We start from the raw sequence: 22,743 nt of genomic DNA, 5'->3' as shown, positions 1-22,743 counted from the left end.
GCTGTTATTATTAAAAGGAATATAGATTTTTGATGACTATATTTACAGGCAAATTTCGATAGCATAAGAGTCCTCTCTAATCCACCTCAATCAACGATGGATTTAGTAGGTAGTACAAAACGTTAGATATACATGATTAAGGGATTCAGCAACGTTTTATTGCAGAAAATCTATATTATATAGAACGTGTAATACATTTGTAAACAATAAGTTTGCTGTGATGATTAAAAACTTCGCAAATAGTTCAGAGAAGTTTACCTCATACACAGATGGTGTACTAGCATCCCTTGTACCGAGGCCCCCACATGTGTATCTGATGAAAGTTGGTCAAAACTTACTCAATCCGGATAAAAACTGTCACTATTTCCGTAATTATATCGTTTTTCTCGTCGCGATTCTTCCAACATGAAGTTGCTGACAGATTCAGGCAATCCACATGCTTTAAAAGCAGTTGTCGCGGCGAATATAGCAGGAACAGATCTTCTAATTCAGGAGGTTGATCGAACCAGCTGTAGTGGTGAGTGTTGCGAAACTACTTGGCCTAAATCGTGTAAAATCGCATGTTTGTCACGTCTTTGCTCTAAAAGTATAGTAGTAATGCAATTACTATCTTGTTTTATGTATTATATACAAGCGTTTTTCTTTGGTTACACGGTCAGAAAGGAAATCAGTCGTTTTCTAAGCTAGATCTGTAATGCTTTGTTTTTTTGGTAATGGGGGAGGGGGCGACAATTAGTAGTCACGTGTCATGTAGTTAATGATGGCCTGGGGGCGTGTCGAGGGTGTTCTTTGTTTGTTGACTTTTTTGACGACTAACACTAGACTTTGACACGATCCCTCTTTTTCTTTTATAACAGATCTTCCAGCGTTGTTGAATTTTCTGCAAAGGAGACAGGTGACATGATTTTTTGTATATACAATATTGGAATGAATGACAATTACAACACATTTTGTAAATCCTTTTAATGCAAAATTGTAAAATATCCAAATCAACCATCAAGGTTTATTGTAAAAATGGTTTTGATTTTTTCGAGGTTCCATGATGTACACAGACAATAGATATAATTCATTCAATAGATAAATAACGAATAACATTTTACACAATAATGTTACAACTGGTAACTGATATAAGTGTCAGTGCTGCATATATTCAAAGTTGACTAGTGACATGCTAGTGACATGCTTCCTTTTTTGACAGCTGCCAATCTTGGAGTTACCCAGTGGGAAAGCACTTTTCTCAGCTAATGTTGCTTGCAGGTGAGGTTTCTCAGGTCAATAAATATAATGCCCGATCACTTAGATTATTGGTTCTCATACCAAGGAGGTTTAACAGCCTCCCTGCTCATACTAAGATAAATAGTAAGAAATATGATGATGATGAAGTATGATAATGATGATACTCAAAGAAAGTTGATGCTAAAAACTGAAAGATCAATTTGAAATTCAAAACAAAGAGTTTGTATAATGGCTAGTGGCATGAGAAGGAAGGTAAAGAGTCAATACTCAGACCGAGGACGAAGCATGACGCTTTTTCAATAGCTGATAGTGGAGTGCAGCCTCACCATGGCTCACATCATCAGCCAAGCACACCAGGTCACCCCTACTCTTCTCCATAAGTTTATTTTTAATGCCATACATACCTTCATGGCTTGTAAAGTTGTATCATGAGCCTGACAATCTTGCAATTAACTCAGAACTTGTTTGAGACACATTTAACTCCTTATTCCTCCCCAGATACTTGTTGGGTAATAAAGATGCTGATGACTTCCAAGTTGATGAGTGGCTGGAGTGGGAGAGCTCTCAACTGCAGGTGATTCATTCATTCATTCAGTTACTCATTCCTTCCTTCATACAGACATGCATCTATTGGAATGCAAGTCTTAACTATCTTGGAATTTTCATTCATGCTGTCTTAATTTTTAAGTCATTGCCACTTGAAATCTTGTTTTGTTTCCTTACTAAAATTGCTGCACAGATAGTGTGCTCATCATGTACATGTAGAATACAGTAGATTTGCAAGTTTTCATGTAACACTGCCAAGTGAAAAAGCATTTCATGAAATAGTCAAATAATACAGTAGCCCTATGTCTCTACGCTCATATAATTTGTACATCATTTTAATGGCAGAATAGAGCAATTTCAATGGTAGATAATTAAAGTCACAAACAAACACCATACTGAGCCATCTTTGTCAACGTCTTTTAATCTTATTCTGTTTTTCCTCAGCCTTTCCTTGCCCCGTACCTGTTAACCTGTGTAGGACAGGGTAAGAAGGACAGTGCCCTGTTTGCTGATGTCTTTCCTCTGTTGGAACATCTGGACAAAGCAGTGAAGGACAGGCAATACATCGTTGGGGTAAGATATCATGTTGCCAAACTTTCTTCTTTTTCCCAACCTATTAGTATTACATGTGCTCATTGAGCTATGTTCCATTTAATATTTCCTGTCAGACAGTTAGGCACAATATTATCTATTCTATGAATAACAATAATTTTGAAAGCATAAAATGAACTATAATGTAGTGTATTTATGGTTTATTTTGTGTACTAGGATATCGTTATGGGTGATCTTGTTTTGATAGGTTTGCTTGTCTTTAAAACAGAACTCTGTGACATCAGCTGATATAGTAATCTGGTCAGCACTCTTCCCTCTCTATGGAGACTCCTCTAAGCTAGCAGGTAAGTTCTTAACATGGATTTTTTTAAAGCAACAACTAGAAACAATGACTACTAATGGGATAACTCTTAGAATGTTTACCACTAAAAAGTTGTAGAAATGTTGAAATGAGTGTAGTCCTGCACATCTGTACTTTGCTTCTTTTTTTGGGCAATAACACTCATTATGCGACTTTCTTGTTTTTTTTCCATTTCGAAGAACTACCAAGAGAAAACAGTCAAGTTGACACACTGTCGTTTTAAGTTATTTATTTGTTTACCAAGAGTATTAGTAATATTAGTATTACATATCACATCAGGTTTATGACCTACTTTTCAGGTTACCCTGAATAAGTTCAAAACTATGTGAACACAGACACAAGAACTAAACAAGTGACTATATAAGCATATTGCAAAATTTTGAAATTTCTCCCTGCAGATGAGTTTCTGCGGTACTCAGGAATTGTAGACTGGTTTCAGAACCTGTCAACTCAGGAGGCCTTCAAGTCCGCCATAGCAACGGTCACTAAGGGCAAGGGTGTGTCAGCTTGTAAGGTTGGTACTTCTGCCCATACTATGTTTGTTCTTTTACTGTTTTTCATCATCATACTTTGAATATTATGTGTTAGGTTATTTTCTTTGTGAATCTAAGAAGATAGATAAATCTATGTTGAGTATGCTAATTTATTGTAAATCCACTAGGCAGACAAGTAGTGAAAATCATTTCCACCATGATATATAATGTACAATGTATATTTTTGCTCAATGTTGCTACAAAGCTGTTTTCATATTGACATTCAAACAAAAAACTAATCTTGATACAGCAGTTAATGTTACACTGTTGATAATATGTACACAACAATTTATCTTGTATAGGCAACAGTGTGATTTGCTCCCTGTATGATACAGCACTAACCCTGTGTCCAGACTGATACAGTGTTATTTTCATAATCAGTCACCACCACATCTCCTCCTGGTGACACAGCAACACCACAGGGATACTTCATACCACTTCCAATGTGACACAGAAATCTGCCCTGACTGTCAAACATTTTCACACAACCATTTCCACTGTCAGCAACAATGATGTTTCCCATCCCATCAACACAAATGCCTCGAGGATGTTTAAACTGACTTTCACTAGATCCCTCACTCCCAAACTTGAACTTGAAGTTCCCCTCTCTGTCCAAGACATGGACACAGTGATTGTTGTAATCAGTGACCAGAATATTCCCCTCCCCATCCACAGTGACACATCGTGGGTGCCAAGGCTCTGGTGACCTATGACCTGAACCATATGTATCTACCTCAGAACCATCTTGGTTAAACACTTGAAGTCGACCATTCTGCCCATCATACTCTGTAACAATCACCTGTTCTGTTGCCATAGTTACAGCTATGCTACGGAGTCTTATCACATTTGGAAGATCTATTTTGGCCAAACAGGTGCCTTCCCTGGAATACTGCAATACATGATCATTACTCACCACCCACAGGTTGTCATTTCTATCTACAGCAACCTCATGTGGACTGAACTTTTGACCAGTTTCCCCTGGCAGAGTTGTAGTGAACTCTCTGATATAAACACCATCCATTGTGAACACCTGGATTCTGTTGTTCCACCAATCAGCAATGTAAACATCATTGTGCTGTGAGACAGCGACTCCTTGAGGACCAGCAAATTCCCCCCTGCCTGATCCCCTTCCCCCAAACCTGACTTTCCTCACCCATGGTTGTCCCACCCTGATTGGTCTGACTTTTGTACTTCTAACTTCTCCAGTACTTTTCTGTTTGGACTGAACAATAGACTGTTTGTTTGACATGGATTTTGATGTTACCTTACCCAGCTCTACCAGTGCCTCAGATTTCTTTGGTTCAAAGTGACAAAGTTCAGTTTCACAGATCTCAGGAGTTTGAGTGCTCTTAAACTTTGCAAGTTTTTGTGCCAGATTCAAGTCCTGTGTGAGCCAGACTGGTTCTTCCTGTTCCACAAGGTCTTCTGCATCTTCACAAACCCTGGACAGTTCAGCCAGCTGAGTCAGCACAGTGTCTCTCTGTCCTGTCAAAGCTGCCATGTTGTCCTGGTGATTCTTTTCCACAGTTGCCAAGAGACCATCCCTCTGTTTTTGTAACTTCTGTACTTGGACTTCAAAAGCTTGGTTTATCTTTTGTTGAACTTGTGTCTTGTTGTCTGTCACCCTCTTCTGCACATCTTGAATCTTTTTTAGGAATGCTGAGAAGGTTTCCATCATCTGTTCTCCCTTGTTGAGCTGTGCCCTGATGTTGGCTTTTATCTGCAGTGCTGCCTGTTTGATTCCTATGATGTTGTGCCCACAGTGAGCATCCCCGATACATTCACTACAAACTGGTACCTCGCACTGCTGGCAAAACAGATCCACATCTTTCGTTGGGTGAAATCCACACCTGTTCTTCTGTCCTCCTACCTGAGTTTTCTTGGAGAATTCCTCACATAGGTTGGTTACAAGATGGTTGTCAGGAAGCCCCTCCACCCCCTTAGAGGTCAAAGTCACGGGTTCTCGACATATTGGACACCCGAATGGTTCTGTAATCCCTCTGCAATCCTTTAACCACTGTTTGTGTTGGCCTTTCAAACACCCGAGGCAGAAGCTGTGCTGACATGGTAGTGCTTTGGTAGGCTTTTTGTAAGGCTCTAAACAGATTCCACAGGAGAGAAAGTCTTCTAGGATCCTCCCCCTGTATGCAGTAGGAGGGCGATCTTGAGATGCCATTTTCAGTCCCTAGAACTTCAGACCTAATGTGCCACTCCCATTTTGCGCTTGCAGGGGGCCATGGTTTGTTTAAGTTGCCGAGATGCAATGTTTGTAGACCACTTGTTCAGGAATAAATGGCCCCCATCCATCTCAATAAATGTACCTTGTTTTTCAACATAGTAAATCATCATCACATTACCCAACAACAAGACCTAATATGAACATGGATTACCGAATACGTCATGTTTAGTAATACACACCTTCCCTCGTCTGCATGAACACCCATTGAATGGCAAACTGCTCAATACAGGAGTAAGGGAGAATATGTACAATGTATTATATATAGATATTAATATATATATAAAGTAGGGGAGTTGAGGTAGTGTGTAGAGGAAACTTACCAATTATTCAAGTTTGAAGGTTTCTCCTGATTGCATCATTGCAAATTCAGGACTATGGGCAAAACTGTCCAAGAAGACCACTCAGGGATAAAATCTGGTCTGGTGGTGACTGTAGACAGGATCATTAAAATCATCTAAAGGACTACCATAAGTGGCCACATTGACCAGGTGGTCTTTATAAAGGTGGTTATGCATATAGGTTTGACTGTATGGGCAAATTTTGATAATAACGATGTAATAGGAGAAGTGTCTCCCATTTTGAACCTAAAGACAAGTAGTCTGATGAAATGGCACACCTAAACTTCCTCTTCACTTTAGGGTAATAAAGTTAAAGTAAAGTGAACTGTTTAAAACATTGGTGCCAAAAGACGAGGTAAACAGGGAGACACATATATACAAATTTAACATGCTTCAGTTGTGCATTGTATTATAAAAGTGCATTTATATGTAACAATGAGTGTACTAACTGCAATGTGTCCTGACTTAGAAATGCTTCTATATTTCCAGGCCTCCTTGTCAACTCAGCCCCTCCCCCTGAAACCAGTGGTAAAGTCCACTCTCAACAGGTCACAATCTGAGGTAAACAACTAATGATTTGTTCTTGACATTCTTATGTGAAACATGAAAGCTGGGCTCCCAATGTGTTACAAAATGAAACGTAGGAGGATTTCAGAAGATTTTAGACTTTTGCTGTGCTTAAAAAATACGACATAGTTACGGGATTGATCAATCTGCTTAGTTTGTCACTGCCATGGCTGATAAGTACAAATTTCTACAGCCCTGCTTTAGCTTCATGGTACCCCTGATAATTCTCGAGCAGCTAAGTTTTTCAATAGTATTTCATGTTTAGGGAGAGGCAGCTTTGATTGTCCTGACAGCTGCTGTTTATCCTTACTGTATTTCAGGCTGGCTCCACAAGTAGTGAGGTTTCTGTCAGTGCTGAGGAAGTCACAGCAGCCATCTCTGCTTTCAAAGATGGCAAGAGCCCCAAGCCTCGGATAAGGACACATCCCATGTAAGTTAACACATGTCACAACAGTGGATATCAAGGTCTTTTGTACACTACCATCACCACTCTGCCATCGTTTTGATTGTTCTTCTGCTACCCTCCCAAGGGCAATACTGACTGGTCATACTTCACACGAAAAATGTGGTCCCCCCTCATCACGGTTATGACTGAATTACATTTTAATTTTATGATCCATACAGCCTCCTTAATCCAACAAGTGCATTTGTTTTCCTCTCTATTGATAACTTTGGCCCTGTCCTAGTCTATTGCACTAAAGCAGTAAAAACTATGGATGTCTAAGTTTTCATTCAAGACATTATTTTCTCTGCACAAATCTAACTACACTGTACCTAACCAGTAAGCTTATAGATGAAGAAATGTACATTTCCCCCCCTCAGTTTACCACAGAAGGGAGAGAAGAACATCCTGATCACCAGTGCCCTCCCCTATGTTAACAACGTGCCTCACCTGGGGAACATCATCGGCTGTGTGCTCAGCGCTGATGTCTTTTCAAGGTCTGTAGTGTTTATTTGTTTGTTTGTTTGTATTGCATAACCAGAAAACTACCTTTATACACAAGCTGGTCATCCTGTTAAGACTTACATTGACCCAAATGGCTAAGGATGTTGGTATACAAGTTGAGGGCTTAAAAACAAAGAAGACAGGAACTCTTATAGAGGAAGAGTGGACTTGATCGTAATGATGAGTAATGATGTGTGGAGTGAGGAAATTGGTACCTCTCCTTAGAGCACAATATTGGAACCTGCTAGGTATTTGAACCCATTATATTCTAAGTCAACAACCCTAACCACAAGACCGCCTTGGCAGTTGGCACCATAGCAAAGCCCTACTGAGTCACTGATTGGAATTGTGAAGTCTCAGACACTAAGTCTTACATGTACATGTGCATGTACTCCCAGGGACACAACATTGGGACCTTGTAGAGATTCAAAGCCAGAACCTTTAGATTTTAAGTCAACATTCCTAACTACTACATTGGGGCCCAGTAGGGATTCGAACCCAGAGCCTTTAGCTCCTTTAGTCCACAAGCCTTCCCAAAAGGCCACCTTCCCACCTTAGCGAAGCCCTGAGAAGTACTTCAAACCTCATACTGATTGGAATTGTGAAGTCACATGTACTCCCAGGGACACAACATTGGGACCCGGTAGGGATTCGAACCCAGAACCTTTAGATCCTTTAGTCCATTACCCTAACCACGAGACCTCCATGCCACCAGGTTCTGCCGGTTACGTAACTGGAACACGCTGTACATCTGCGGTACGGATGAGTACGGCACGGCGACGGAGACCAAGGCACTAGAGGAGGGTCTCACACCGCAGCAGATCTGCGACAAGTACAACAAGATCCACTCCGAGATCTACCAGTGGTTCGAAATCGACTTTGACTTCTTCGGGAGGACCACTACACCCCAGCAGACTAAGTAAGTACAAGTGCAGTAACTGTTAGCGATCAGTAGGACTAGCTGAAGGAACCGTCCAAGGAGGAAGAAAGAGTTTGACTGTACTGAGTATGCCATGTAGGCAATGGAAAAGATGGAAGGATAATATCAGAGAATGAGCAGGCATGACACTTCTGTGGTGTCCCAACGGTCAAATGAATAGACTAAGGGATAGATGAAATGAGTAACTGTTAATTGGTTTCTATCTCCCTTTGTTTTTGTGCCCTTTGGCAGTTTACTGTCAATAAATATGAATAACTGGTACATATATGTTTAGTTTTAGTCCATCCAACTATGGTCATCAACAAAAGTTGCTTGCTGAATTTGTGTTTCTGTTATCCTATGTGTAATTAGCAAATCATTGCTAGCTATGGAGACTTGGTTTTATCATGCTTTATGTCCTCTTCCTTTTTTCTTTCAGAATATCCCAAGACATTTTCTGGAGACTCCACAAGAGGAATTTCCTGCTGACAGAAACTGTGGAACAGCTCAAGTGCCAACAATGTGACAAGTGGGTTTTAAAAAAACATTACAACAGTCGTCTTTTCTTGGCCATTGTATCACACTTATGGAGCAGAGTTCTGCTGCAGTGCTTCTATGTTCTGCTAGATGGCATCCATGTACCATAAAATGATACTAGGAACAGAGAATGCATAAATTGGCTTGTGTTTGTTTCCAGGTTCCTGGCTGACAGGTTTGTTGAGGGAACATGTCCGCTGTGTAACTATGACGATGCCAGGGGGGACCAGTGTGACAAGTGTGGCAAACTTATCAATGCAACAGAACTCAAGGTACGTGGCAGTGATGATGTTTTGTATGATATTTTAGCCTGTCTAATGTTGTGTCATGTTTGAATAACATAAAAGGTTATTTTTACTCATTGATTTTATTTACCCAGGAACCACCAAATTGGGGCAGTTTTAAATTTCCTGCGGGCATACATACAACATACAAAACTCCAAAGTAACTTTAGTACTTTAGTACAAGGAGTATAAAAGATGATGGAAATAACGGAAAAAAAATTCGCAGGAAAAACTGCAAACATGAAAAAACTGCAAAATTGAATGTTTCATGATTTACAGTACAGTATGTGACTTGTGTCTGTTCTGTTGTTCCCAGAAACCCAGGTGTAAGCTGTGTAACAAGACACCAGTGGTGCAGACATCTGAACATCTCTTTCTGGACCTGCCTAAGGTGAGGCATACTTTTCTTGCAGAAGATTTACCTAAGTTTTTGTAACAATGTTTAAAAAAGAATCTGATAGTTTAACAAGCTGGACTATGCACTTTTGTAGGTAATTTTATTTCAAGCACACCAGGCTACCACATATTACAGTAGCAGATCTAGAGTTAGTAGAGTTATTTAACAGTGTTAAAGAACTGAGTGTTTAACAGTGTTTGAAAACAGTGTTAATGAATAAAGTTCTTTAATGTACAGCGGGTTAAACACCCTAGGCTCCCCCATTCACGGGACTATTTAGTTGAGACCTTTATTTAGCCTTGAAAAAGGGTAACAAGAGATGAATAGAATACATGTACAGCAGCCACACAGGCAACTGAGGGGGAATAGTTGCTGATAACAGGTGGTTGCTCAGGACAGGGTGGGGTTAACTTAGAATGGATAGCATTGTTTTAATGTGGCTTATGACTGGAGGTGGTTACCTGGGCCAGTTAGTTGGCTGGCCAAGTTTGACTGTACATAGAGATCATGGCAAATTCCATTACCCCATCCAAGTACCCTTGTTCAATTCTACCTGTTTGCTCAGTTGGAGCCCGCCCTGTCAGCTTTCCTCAACACCATCTACCCGACGGACGACTGGTCCAACAATGCCAAGGTCATCACAAGGTCGTGGGTGAGGGACGGCCTGAAGCCTCGCTGTATCACCCGCGACCTCAAGTGGGGAACACCTGTGCCTCTAGAGGGGTTCACAGAAAAGGTAAGATTGATGTTGAGAGAGGGAAGAGAGAAAGGGGGGGTAAGGAGGATGGAAAGAGGGAGGGAGAAAGGGAGGGAGAGAGGGATGGACCTGAAGGGAACACTTGTACTCTCTTGAGGGGTTCATAGAAAAGGTGAGATAACTTTAGGAATGGAGGGGGGAGATGGGAGAGTGTTTGTGATTGTTTGTGTGTGTTTGTGTGTGTGTGTATGTGTGCATGTGTGTGTATGTGTGAGTGTGAGCAAGTGAGAAAGTTAATGCATTATAGGAAGAGATACATGATATAGATATGAAGATCAAGAACATAAGATGACAGGATATGTTGTATGAAGTTTTTGTGTCATTCCAGGTTTTCTATGTGTGGTTTGATGCCCCCATTGGCTACCTGTCTATAACAGCTAACTACACTGACCAATGGGAGAAGTGGTGGAAGAACCCCCAACAGGTGAGGCCACATTCATTGGTTCTTTGATATTTTCAAACAAGCATGAAGCAACAGGACATTGAAGATGGCAGGTGATCTCTTCGTTAGGACTCTTGACTAAGAATCTAAATGTTCTGGGTTCAAATCCCTAGCAGGCCCCATTGTTATGCCCTTTGGAGAGACACCTAACACCTACATTGTATTTCCTCACACAACTCACTTGAAAATAACTACCTAGCTTCGGTTAGGGACGTTCTCTTGCATGGGATGTAGAGCTGGAGGACCCGTGTTTTAGAGCATGTTAAAGAACCCACCACACTTACTGAAAGTCTGAGTTGATCAAACCTTACAGTCTGGTTTCTGGGTTGACATCTTGAAATGGTGATAGTTACCTGTTATATCAATCCTTCTGCAATGTAATAGATACTTGATGAAAACAGAGGGCTGGGAGGATTTTCATCTGTCTATATTCACTACCTGATACTGTGTGCAACAAAACTTTCCCCCATGCAGAAATGCCTTAATGCTGATCTTCCTATTCCTCCAACAGGTGACGTTGTACAACTTCATGGCGAAGGACAATGTTCCGTTCCACAGCGTGGTGTTCCCCTGTAGTCTGCTGGGTGCCGAGGATAACTACACTCTAGTCAACCATCTACAGGCTACTGGTAACTACACACCCAGGGTTTTACTTTTGTCTGAATTTGTACAGACCATTGTTAATATAAAATTTAATCCCTTTTGTTGATCATGTGTGATTGTTAACTCAACATAAAGACCAAAACATCTATTTCTGTTAAACTGAGTTTCCGTGATTGAAATTGTAACAATTTTTTACTTATTTCATTTCTGTACTAAGGCTAAGCATACTTCTAGGTTATTGTTGATTTCTTGTTATTGATGCTTAGATGATATCAAGTCTTTCTATTTTTTGATAGTATACGCATACACACGCACACACACACACACACACACACACACACACACATATAGATGTATTCATTGAGTGAGTAATGAAAACAAACAAAAATGTGAGTAAGTAATGAAAAACAAACAAAAATGTAAGAAAGTTTTCCCCTGCTTTTCCAGAGTACCTGAACTATGAGGACGGGAAGTTCTCTAAAAGCCGTGGTGTGGGCGTGTTTGGGAACAACGCAAAGGACACTGGGATACCTGCCGACATCTATAGGTTCTACCTGTTGTTTGTGCGACCAGAAAGTCAGGTACGACAAGTTTCTTCATGTTATCGCGATAATGATTTTATTTGTGACTACTAAATAGGTGATTGTGTTAAGCCCCTGTTACACATAGCTGACCATGGCCTCCTGACCCTCTCCAGGCCATGGTTGGAAGCTAGTCATGATAAGATCATATTTTGTAGTTGGGAGTTGGTCAGCAAGGTTGCGCAAAAGTTGTCTGTGTCAGTTGAATATGAATTTAAAAAAAATCTTTGATACAATTAGATAAGCAAACTGGTATTAAGCGCAGAGGAAGGTAAATGAGAGGTTACAGACACGTCGGTAGTAAAAACATTTTGGTCGTGTATTAGGTAGTAGCTATAGATAAGAACCAAGAATGTACACTTTCCTTCCACAGGACAGTACTTTCAGCTGGGAGGACTTCATGACCAAAAACAACAGTGAGCTTCTCAACAACCTGGGAAACTTCGTCAACAGGTAAGCTGGTGGGACAGTCATGATTTCTTAGTAGTCAGGAAACCGGGCCTAATAAGTTGGTAGAGTGCTTGCTTTGCATTCAGGAGGCTGCGGGTTCAAGCTTGGCCGAGACATACATGTACCTAAGACTTTGAAAAATGGTTAGCACTCAGCCACTTATGAGAAAGAGTTTGGTAGTTGAACACACACTTGGCTTGTCTATCTAATATGTAAATAATACTATGACATTGTGTCTCTGTGTTTCTGCAATCCAAATTCAAACAACCCTGCATTGTCAAACATGTACATTCTTGGTGTTTCTATGTATATCTTTGTCTGCAAGATCGGAAGGGTTGCCAAGCAGTATGGGTAAAGGGGGTGAAGTTTGCCATCTCTGAGTGACGAGAAGTACATTCTGTAATGAAAGTCTTCTGTGTTACCCCACAGGGCCCTGATGTTCGTGACTAACTTCTTCCAAGGCGTGATGCCGGCTGTAGATGGGACAGAAGAAGACGGACAACTCTTAGCTCAGATCAATAGGGAGCTCCAAGCCTTCATTCAGTGTCTGGAGAAAGTCAGGTTTGTATTTAAGAAAAGAACAAGAAATAGTCATATTTTGAAGTACCAGAGTTATCGACCTAGGATTGATGTGTTCAAAATTTGTATAGATGTTTTCCTCTGTTGTTTTTCAGACTGAGGGAAGGTTTGGTGCGAATCCTGAACATCTCCCGTCTGGGTAACCAGTACATCCAGGGGCAGAAACCATGGGTCTTAGTCAAGGGCACCCCAGGGGAGAAGTAAGTATAGCTTTGTGTTGTGTATGTGTATGTGTGTGTATGTGTGTGTGTGTATGTGTATGTGTGTGTGTATGTGTATGTGGTTGTGTGTGTGTCTGTGTGTGTGTGTGTGTGTGTGTGTATGTGTGTGTTTTTGTGTGTATATGTGTGTGTGTGTGTGTGTATATGTATGTATGTGTCTGTGTGTATATGTGTGGTGTGTGTGTATATGTGTCTGTGTGTGTGTGTGTCTGTGTATGTATGATTGTGTGTGTGTTTCCAATGTACTACTACAGTGTACTACAGAATCGTTTCAACCTCAAACTTAAAACACCATGAAAACCTTCTTTCCCTTCCACCGTGAAATAAAATCCCTGCGGAAATAGATAGATTAACTGTAGATATTGTTTCATCCCTTCAGAGCGCGGGCGGGGACTGTGATCGGTCTGGCAGCAAACGTGGCCTGTCTGCTGTCTGTGATGGTCCAGCCGTACATGCCTGCCACCAGTAACACCATCCAACAGCAGCTACAGGCTCCCCCAGGGGTCAACATCCTCACAGATACCTTCGTGTGTCAGCTACCAGCTGGTCATAAGATTGGAAAGGTACCACATATCAAGTGACATGTACATATAGAATGTAACACGGTGTATTCCGTATCGCCCGAGGTACCGGCCCGGCCATGGGACGGATCGCCAGATGGCCGAAGGGACCGAGGGTGATGCAAAATACACCGTGTCCTATCTTATTTATCTCATACCAACCACAGAGTTTTGTGTCGTTGACCAAAAGAGTTGTAATAACATCAATTCCAATGTCTAAACCCAACTTTTCCACAGTACAGCCGTGCACTCAAAGCGAGTTCGAATCGTTCGAATCAAACTAGGGAAGCCCTGGCCATATGGTAAAGTACTGACCGGTATAAATACCCATATCGAAGGTTATCACGGCCCGGATATGATATACTAGTAAATAAGTCTATACAGTCAAACCTGTACTAGAGCCACCTGGCCATTTTTTGGTGGTTCTGTTAAAGTTAGATTATTTCCCCACTGACCCAACTATGACTATTAAAAATCCTGTCTATATTGGCCACCTTTCAAACTTAAAGATTATTTTACTTAAGCATAAGGAATCCTGTCTAGTCTTTTGGGTGGTCACTTGACTGTATACCATAGCAACAATGATATTAATATCTTTGATCTATATGATTATGTGCATCAGCCATTTGATAATGATGATGAAAATGTGTCAACTTTGTAGTAACCAACGGCTGTGTCTCCCCTCCCCCAGCCCAGCCCACTGTTCCAGAAGATTGAAGCCTCCACTATGGCTGAACTCAAGAAGAAATTTGCAGGGACACAGATGGAGAGAAAAGAACAAGACCAGAAGGTATCCCCGAAATAGCAGTTTATTTCTTCATCATTTTTTCAATATCATTAGCCAAATAGCTATGGGACAGATGAATTGATAGATGGATAGATTTTTTAAGTTTGTACGGTTCTTGATGGCAAATGTGCTAGATGTCAGCACATCGTCAGCCAAATCCGTTGTGTGTTTTTTTGCACACTTTTAGACAGATTAGTGCGGTGAGCGTCACTCCGCCACCAGGGAAGGTTGTGTAAAATGCCTTTCCCAAAGGCACAACGTCGGGGCACGGTGAGTATCGAACCTGAGACCTATTGGTTCTGAGTCCAGTGCTCTAACCGTTGTGCCGCACCAACAGCACAGATGGATAGATGAAGTAAAAAATGCTATCATTGTGACAGCAAGTTTCGCTCTGGATGTATTGATTCAGAAAATGTTATCAGAGACATGTTGTCCTGCCATCCCTTACAGAGTAAGGCTCCTGCCCAACCTACACAGAATGCCACACCTGTTCAAGTGGACCAGGCAGAGGTGGACAGACTCACAGCTGAAGTACAAAAACAGGTATGTTCATATGGTTAACAAACACATTAGTTGCCAAAGCATGACAATATAGATTTTGAGGAAAAAAGCCTGGATATCTAGCCGGGAATCCATCACACTCTAGCTGCAATTTGCTTCTCCGTAGAATAGTTTGGACTAAGCTTTTCTGAAACACTAAGGCCACACCATTTTCATTTCTTGGTTGACGGAATTTTAAAAAAAATGCTAGATTGGAAAATCAACAGGAAAACATAATCTCAGAGGAAAGTTTGTACTTTGGTGCACACAATTTCAGGGAGTTAACAGGGTCAGGTGCAAGTTTTCGCCCCAGCCTTCTGTTTTCATGATTTTTTTTTTAATTGTTTGGTCCCATTGAATTGTTTGGTCCTTTCGTCCTACAGTATTATGGGAATCTATATTTCTTTACGGTATTGTAACTGGTATCGAGTTTTCAAATGCCCGTTTGACCCATTACCTTGCTGTTATGAGGACTGTGTGACTCAGAGCTAATCAAAACTCTCATGAATATTCAAATACCAATCATTTGTGTGTCTCAACATTTATGTTCACGCCTTCTCCTGTTTGCATTTATAGGGAGAGGCGGTTCGTCAATTGAAGACAGACAAGGCAGAGAAGAAGCTGGTTGATGCAGAGGTACAGAAGTTACTCGCACTAAAGAAGCAGCTAGCCGCCGCTAAGGGGGAGAACCTGGCAGAAATTATCGGTGGCAAGGGCAAGAAAAACAAAAAGGGCAAGAAATAGCAAACCAATTTTGCATGTAAAGAATCCTTCAATAACTGCAAGGAATTCTTTACAATATCAATCCACCAAGTGCTTGTTCTTCAGCGTTTTACAATGTTATGGATCCCTCCGAAATCTACAAAGTGATCTTGTCATGCATTGATGAAGGTTAGACATCCAGGTAATGAGATATTCAATACAAAAGTTACTTATTATAATAAGCAACTGGATAAGTTTTGTTAACGGTCAGACGTTTCCGATAGAATCCACTTTCTTTCATCAGTGACTGCAGATGCTGTCTGAACTCTCTCACCGTTCACAGAACATATCCAGTTACTTGATAGATCTCTTGATATTTTACTTCATAATTTGAAGTCGTCTTTTTGGGACAAAGAGTTTTCAACATGTCTTCTGTTGTTTTTCAAGCTGCCTCCAGAGTGATATACAAAGGAGCAGGTCTCAGTAACAATGTGTTTAATGACTGTTATTCATATCGGCTATGAAGTAAAAGATTCTGATAAACATGCTCTATGTACTATGCTCAGTAATGTGATCAAGATTTCCCACTAACATATTCTTCAACATGAAAAATGTCATTCTATTCCATGTTATCAACGAGCAACACAAGTAATGCAATCTTATGTTTTTCCGTCCTTAACCAAGATTTCTGAATCTGCCAATTTTCATGCTGTTTGGGGAGGTGTTCGGTAGTGCTAAGTTAGGTACCAGGTGAGCACTGATAGTGTATCTTCTTCTGATGTGACATTAGTATTGAGTATGTATTGACCAGGCAAACAAGAAATCAGTGACCATTTCTTCTAATTCTCGTTGAAAAAATAATGTTATGATGTTGAATATAGACGATAGTACTGTTTTATAGCTTAATACCATGAGTATTAAATGAAAGACTGCAGCACAAATAGAATATCAAATAGGTAACAAGGGTTGTGTGTAATTTCTATGAAGGGTGAAAGTACAGTTGGAAATTGGGATCATTAAAGGTTGTTAAAAGGACATAATATCAGGTCACAATCATTTATTTCATAATTATCATTGGCAAGGTTGTTGTGTTTGTTTGTGTGTTAATGTATGTGTATACTTTGTGTGTGGGGTGTGTGTGTGTGTTTCTTTGTGAGCAGCATAACTTGAGAAGTTGTGGCTGAATCTTTATATTTGGTGTGTAAGAGTTTGCCAAAACAAAAGACAAGTTTGATTATGGGCCCCCTAGCGGCTTTCTATGGTACTGCAGCAGGACTTCCAGGTTTGATATCCAGATGTTGTAAGAAAATCTATATGTTTATCCAAACACACTGCAAAGGGATTTACATTCTCATTGACCTAAAGACAGACCTGGTATACATGTCCTCTAGTTTTTATATACCAAGGCAAGAAGAAAAACTAACAACTTCAGAAAAATCAATATATTTTCTTGACACAACAACTTCAACAAGTATATATAAATATGGCAAACATTGAGAAGACTCTTACTCTTATAGTTGAGTCTAACTAGGCCCATCAATCCACAATGCTAACAGATCAAGTTTACTTTTGCATGTCCTTTTGTATATGTACACAAACTTACAAATGTCTTTACGTTCAGGTTATTTGGATCGGGTATAACTGCCCTTCACAGCGTAACATCCCAGCTTCTGTACATGTATCTGTAATTCTGCATAGCGGGTATAACCGCATTTCGGCATAACACACCAGCTTCACAGGCATACGGCAGCAGCTGGTTATATTACAAATGTACATTGAACGACATGTCACACCTAACCTTTGCATAATTTCAAGCGTTTAGATATTCCACATTACACACCACAGCTGACATAAGGCCAAGGAAAATATAATAACTTGCGATGATCTTCTTATCTTGGTAAAGATTGAGACAAAATCATTGCCTCATCATAATATTTGATCGCTCAGTCAATTCGTCTTGGTCTTAAAAAATATAATCTTAAGAAATTCAAACTCTTAATTTGTTCCACAAGAGAACTTTATATTCTCAAAAACAAAGAAACTTTAATCAAAGTCAGTTATTTCTTACAACCACAGCCTTTCAAATGGCCCACGTATCACTTTACATACACATATGATACTAGTATACAATGTAGTAGCTACTCCCTCATGTACATATATGTACAATGTACATGACTACCTTCAAATACACAAGGTATCTGGGGTTTTTTTGCTAATAACTTGTGAGAAAAACAACTTACAAATGAGTTGGTCAGTTATTGGAATCACATAGCATATAAAGTGGTTCTTAACAATACAATGTATAAGACAGCTACTCCCTCTTACTATCTCTTTGAACATACATACTTTTGCCTGACTGTACAAAATATATGTCTCTGATGACTTAATTGTAACGTCTTTGGCAGCAAAATGTTAAGAATAGTTTTTTGGAGTTTGTAAGTCTATGCAACTGTTTGCACAAGAATAGATATACATGTATGTCTATTATTACGATCAGTTTGGCATAATCTCAAGTATTCAGGTAGTATGTACACATTATGGCAAGTACAATATAAAGTCTAAGATACTATAGCCTGACTAAATCATGCTCATTCCAGCTCTTCCACTGGTAGGAAGGGGTTCCATATAGAGACATGTACAACTAGAAGAGTTTGTTTGCCTTACACAGGCTTAAGTTTATCAGTTTAGTATAGCACAGTTTGTACTCTTGGTTTGGTTGATTATGGCAATATCTTGTATCTCCAGGACAAAAACAGGTAACACGGAGAAGCACACAAGCTTTTGCAACATGTCCATGTCAGGATAGTGCAGGTAGAATTTTAGCTGTGCAGGTATTTCTGATGTCTACCTGCACTGGATCATTATAAAACCCATGATAGTGCATGAGTGGCCTCAAAATTATAATACAACAATCATGATGTCATATTATTTGAAATGGTACCACTTTGATTGTTTCAAATCATTGCCTTTTTATGAGTTTTATAGGTCAAACTTGCACCAGTGCAGGTATGAAGAATAAAGTACAAGAGTCAAACTTGGTCTAAAAACAACCACTCTGAGACTGAGGAAGAACAATTGGTGGTTGCTCCAGACAGGGTGGGGTTAACTATAGTATGTAAAATTGGACAGGACTGTTTCAATGTGGCTTATGACTGGAGGTGGTTGGCCAACCAGGTGACTGACAATTTTAGGTCCTTCCTGTGATTCTGCAACCTTTTTACAGTACAGTCCTTTACTTTCATTTCCTAGTGCTTTAGAAGGAGTCCAGTCTGTTTTTGACTGCATGTTGTACAGTTTCCAGGCTCTCATGGTCCAACTCCTTCACTAAGGACAGCACAGCACTCAGGATGTTGGCGTTCTGGGGGGAGAATGATAGAGAAAAGTTAAGTTAGAAAATCCTTCCCACAACTTTTGGTGCCCATTTCCATTACCCTCAGTCCACACAGTTGCCCAAGCACTATAGCAGGGGGTAGTCTACAAAGTGTGCACTCAACTCACTAGGCTATTACATTGTAGCAAATTGCACACATCTTAAAAACACATCATGATGTTTTTTAATCAATAGATGTTGTTATACAAGTTACAAAGTAATAATTCATACAAAGCATGCAGAAGGACTATGGAAACATGGACAGGGGAATATCTCATGGAAACACATTTGTTAACCATATAACCCACCAGGTCCTGATGAAACTACATTGTATTTACAGATTACTTACCCTGTGTTTGCTAGTAGAAGGTGAAGCTCTAGTCTGGATAGATGTGTACTTCTCAGCAGGAAGTGGCTTCAGGCCTAGCTGCTCTCGGATTTTACTAGAATGACAAGGCAAGATGGATTACTAGTAATCAACAAGTAATGCCAAGAACGCTGTCAATATACTGTAAATGTTGAAACGTCTGCTGTGGCTTAATGTTTGCAGGCTTAACTTCTTCATCGCAAACTTAAAACCACCGTGAAAATTCTTGTTCTGTCCTCTGCCTGCCTACCCCCTTGTTTCTACTGCAAACTTAGGCCAGACCAAGTTATTTCCTTGTTTCTCAGACATTTTGAAGTAAAAATCTAGCTATGGGTCAGGATTAAAACAGAGAACTGGGAGGAAAATTTGCATCTTTCTGCATGTATAGACACTCTCTGAAACTGTTTGAACTAAGGTACAGCCCTCAGGCTCTGTATTCATGGTAATATTTCAATTTAGCGTTATTTCTAAAAATCTGAGAAACAACAAATAAAATTGGCGTGGCCTTAAAACTGTTAATACAGTCAAGGCAACAACATCTTACTTGGTCTCCTCTAGTGTGACAGCGATGGCAGACTGTTGTGGATCAGAGTCCTGGTCAGCTGGGCTGGTCGATCTCCTCCCTCCGTTCTCCAACAGAACCTCCTTCTCCTTCTCTGGCAGTTTCAGGTCCTCCCCCGCCTCGATGGCCCGGTTCACGTCTTCCGGTGTTACGACTGGCGATCACGAAAGGAAGCGTTATTACCCTTTGCAAAGAAGGTCATGTTTTCGGGTGCGTGTGGTATTTTGTTTCAAGCTTTTCGCTAGGAATTATAGACAGGGCATCCAAAAATTGGGTGACCAATCTGATAATCAATAGGCTCTTTGGATTAAAGATTACCCACTAGCTTTGCATGTCAATTAATCTATATGCTGTCCCAGTGTCTGGTATGCAGAAAAAACAACAGTGGGCAATACGTGCAGAGAGAACACATGTACATGCAGTGTGTGTATGTAATTACCAGGGGAACAGGGCGTCCTCTGGGGGTCCCATACAAAATTAGGGCGTCTAATTTCTTTGTTTTCTTAGTGCAGGGCGTCCAGAAGACACCCTGCTACCTAATAGTAGTAGCCTGGTCTGTTAGTGTGTTTGTGGACAGCATAACTCGAGAAGTCGTGAAAAGGCAGTGTTATTGTAAACGTTTGTTTGTTTGAAACAAGCCAGAAAACTGCCTCGAAGCACAATACAACAGTTTTGTAGATTAAGTTAAGTACAAGCTGTGTAAAAGACTGGACTTTCTGTCATTGTCATACTTACTAGTATTGTCCAGCTTTTGTAGATTTGGCAGAGTTTTGAGAACGGTCATCCTATATTTGTCATGATCGGCCGTTTCACAGGGGTTGTCAGCCAACCACAACACTCGTAACTTTGGCAGGTTCTAGAGAAAAGAAAACGAGGCCATTGTACACGCAGTCAAGACAATATGCAGCATATTTCCTTTCCTTAATACATGATAATCTAAAGTGTGATCCCAAAATATCTAACCATTTGAAAATTTCTGTGACAGGCATTTAAACATGATTGCCATAGACTAGTATAAAATAAATATGTGTCCAATACTACAGACATACACATAAGTTCTAAAGTAATCATAACATCTAATACTAACATGCAATACTAACATAACATGTGGTAATGAAAAATCCTTTTTCCTGTCTTGTAGCTTCCTGCTTAAGTCTTAAGAAATAATCAAGGTATAGGAGTTAAATACACTAGCCTGGGAGCCATCCGATTACTACCGGGGCTCCTAAATTGATTTTTTCAGGGCCCTGGTAGTAATTATCGGATGGCTTTCAGGCTATTACGTGTAGTATAGATACATGTATGGACTACTTTGTACACCCCTTTCAAGTCCCACCTTGAGGTAGCAGATCTCAGACAACTCAGCTATGCAGTTCTTGCGTACATAAAGCTCCTGTAGGTTCTGGCAGTGTCTGAAGTCTTGCAATGTTGTTATGTTGTTCACGCTGACAAAAGTTAACAGAACAAAAAGGAAGAGATGAGCAAGGTACTACGGTAGTAGGTAAAAGTTAAGGTCCCAAACCCTTCTTGAGGTGTTTTGGGCATATACATGTAGTATTGTTGACCATACATACCATGCAAATCCAGTGGTAAGATTAGCTGTTCATAAGTGAGCTAAAATGGATCAAGATCAGTCAATAATTTTCACATGAACAGTGTTCTGAAGACTCTTCAGAACACTGAGTAGAGAAGTGAAAACCTACCTTAAACTTATAACTTCAATGTTGGGCATCTGACGAAAAACTGACACCTATAGGTGAAAGAAAAAGAAACAGTCACTAAACAACATTTTGCTGTCATTATGACTGTTGATCCATGCTTTGAGACACAAAGCCTTAAATCAACTTAATCAAGAATACAGACTCAAGAACAAACAAGTGTGTGGACTACTTACATCAGTCAACTCACTGCCCCTATAGCATCATAGATGGATCATGTAAGAAAACAAAAGAAAGTTATACAGTTGAGCAAAAATACACTACAACATGCCTGTACTTTCTACTAAGGAGAAACCTGCCTATAAGTATAACCTACTTGTTTCTACTGGATCCCTAGCATGACATGTGAATAACGCTTTTCTTTAAAGCTCTTCTTCTGTTTCAGTATGAAGTGAGATTGTGTGCAGAACTGCAGTGAACTAGATAGTAAAAGACTTTGCTAGAGCTATGAACGATGGGGAGAGATGGAGAGAAAGATGAACATACCAACAGTTTAACTTTTTCACGCTCTCTAAGTCCCCGGCTCTTGCCCGGGCAAGCACCAGTTTAGCAGTAAGCTTCACCATGTCGTCTTCAATTGTTCCTGGTAAAATGGAGTGGTTAAATCAACTTAAACTGGGGAAATCTTTCGCCTTGTGTATCTTGTATCTTCTCTACGTACTTCCGCAACAGGTTGTTGTACAAACTGAAACTAGCATGACATTCTGAACAACCAGTTGTAATATCCAAAGGTACAAAACAAACGGTAATATGCAGCTGAAGTAAGATATCATACTAAGATAATTAAATAATAGGTACATTTATAATTTTAAATGATACAAGATGATAAGATTTGACTAATAACGTAATTTTTGACTGCCGTAAACTATCATGTCACGATTATCGAATAAGATGCTTACTTTCTAAGCCGTCCACGAAATCGACTCCCGTCATGCTCTTCGTTACAAAATTACTTTGATAAAAGAAGGCTTCTGATTGGACGAGATTTTTGATAAGGTTTACTAATTTACTTAACTTTGGACTTAACCTTGTTTCAACTCAGTCTTTCA

The 22,743-nt window shown here is 40.1% G+C and overlaps 3 protein-coding genes across 3 annotated transcripts; 1 reads left to right on the top strand and 2 right to left on the bottom strand.

The window, feature by feature from the left end:
• The first annotated feature begins 285 nt into the window (after positions 1 to 285).
• On the top strand, positions 286 to 15,904 carry LOC136445521 (methionine--tRNA ligase, cytoplasmic-like). The gene is made up of 25 exons (XM_066443574.1): positions 286 to 517; positions 858 to 895; positions 1,199 to 1,257; positions 1,735 to 1,810; positions 2,227 to 2,355; positions 2,603 to 2,678; positions 3,094 to 3,209; positions 6,295 to 6,366; positions 6,693 to 6,802; positions 7,195 to 7,311; positions 8,034 to 8,237; positions 8,677 to 8,766; positions 8,935 to 9,046; positions 9,375 to 9,449; positions 10,021 to 10,191; positions 10,541 to 10,636; positions 11,166 to 11,283; positions 11,705 to 11,838; positions 12,212 to 12,291; positions 12,718 to 12,849; positions 12,963 to 13,067; positions 13,468 to 13,651; positions 14,340 to 14,438; positions 14,886 to 14,978; positions 15,552 to 15,904. The coding sequence occupies exons 1-25, from the start codon at positions 406 to 408 to the stop codon at positions 15,717 to 15,719; spliced, it is 2,766 nt and encodes a 921-aa protein (XP_066299671.1). The 5' UTR covers positions 286 to 405; the 3' UTR covers positions 15,720 to 15,904.
• On the bottom strand, positions 2,908 to 5,404 carry LOC136446362 (tripartite motif-containing protein 2-like). The gene has a single exon (XM_066444704.1). The coding sequence runs from the start codon at positions 5,402 to 5,404 to the stop codon at positions 3,566 to 3,568; it is 1,839 nt and encodes a 612-aa protein (XP_066300801.1). The 3' UTR covers positions 2,908 to 3,565.
• Positions 15,905 to 16,309: 405 nt separating the features above from the next.
• On the bottom strand, positions 16,310 to 22,381 carry LOC136445544 (cilia- and flagella-associated protein 410-like). Its single transcript, XM_066443603.1, has 8 exons — positions 22,181 to 22,381; positions 21,871 to 21,889; positions 21,680 to 21,726; positions 21,313 to 21,421; positions 20,712 to 20,832; positions 19,959 to 20,130; positions 19,397 to 19,490; positions 16,310 to 19,035 (listed from the first exon to the last, which is right to left on the bottom strand). Exons 1-8 carry the CDS (start codon positions 22,258 to 22,260, stop codon positions 18,931 to 18,933), a joined length of 747 nt encoding a protein of 248 aa, XP_066299700.1. The 5' UTR covers positions 22,261 to 22,381; the 3' UTR covers positions 16,310 to 18,930.
• Positions 22,382 to 22,743: the final 362 nt, after the last annotated feature.

The sequence above is a fragment of the Branchiostoma lanceolatum genome, chromosome 12 (genome assembly GCF_035083965.1).
Source record: "Branchiostoma lanceolatum isolate klBraLanc5 chromosome 12, klBraLanc5.hap2, whole genome shotgun sequence".
Classification (NCBI taxonomy): Eukaryota; Metazoa; Chordata; class Leptocardii; order Amphioxiformes; family Branchiostomatidae; genus Branchiostoma; species Branchiostoma lanceolatum.
This window is presented reverse-complemented; position numbering and strand designations above follow the sequence as displayed.

Coding starts and splice junctions, on each gene's coding strand:
- LOC136446362 (XM_066444704.1), bottom strand. CDS start 5,404: ATGGCATCTCAAGATCGCCCTCCTACTGCATACAGGGGGAGGATCCTA.
- LOC136445544 (XM_066443603.1), bottom strand. CDS start 22,260: ATGGTGAAGCTTACTGCTAAACTGGTGCTTGCCCGGGCAAGAGCCGGG. Junction 21,422..21,679: donor ATTGAAGTTATAAGTTTAAG/GTAGGTTTTCAC, acceptor AACTTTTGTCAG/CGTGAACAACATAACAACAT. Junction 20,833..21,312: donor CTGAGATCTGCTACCTCAAG/GTGGGACTTGAA, acceptor TCTTTTCTCTAG/AACCTGCCAAAGTTACGAGT.
- LOC136445521 (XM_066443574.1), top strand. CDS start 406: ATGAAGTTGCTGACAGATTCAGGCAATCCACATGCTTTAAAAGCAGTT. Junction 10,192..10,540: donor TAGAGGGGTTCACAGAAAAG/GTAAGATTGATG, acceptor GTGTCATTCCAG/GTTTTCTATGTGTGGTTTGA. Junction 11,839..12,211: donor TTGTGCGACCAGAAAGTCAG/GTACGACAAGTT, acceptor TTCCTTCCACAG/GACAGTACTTTCAGCTGGGA.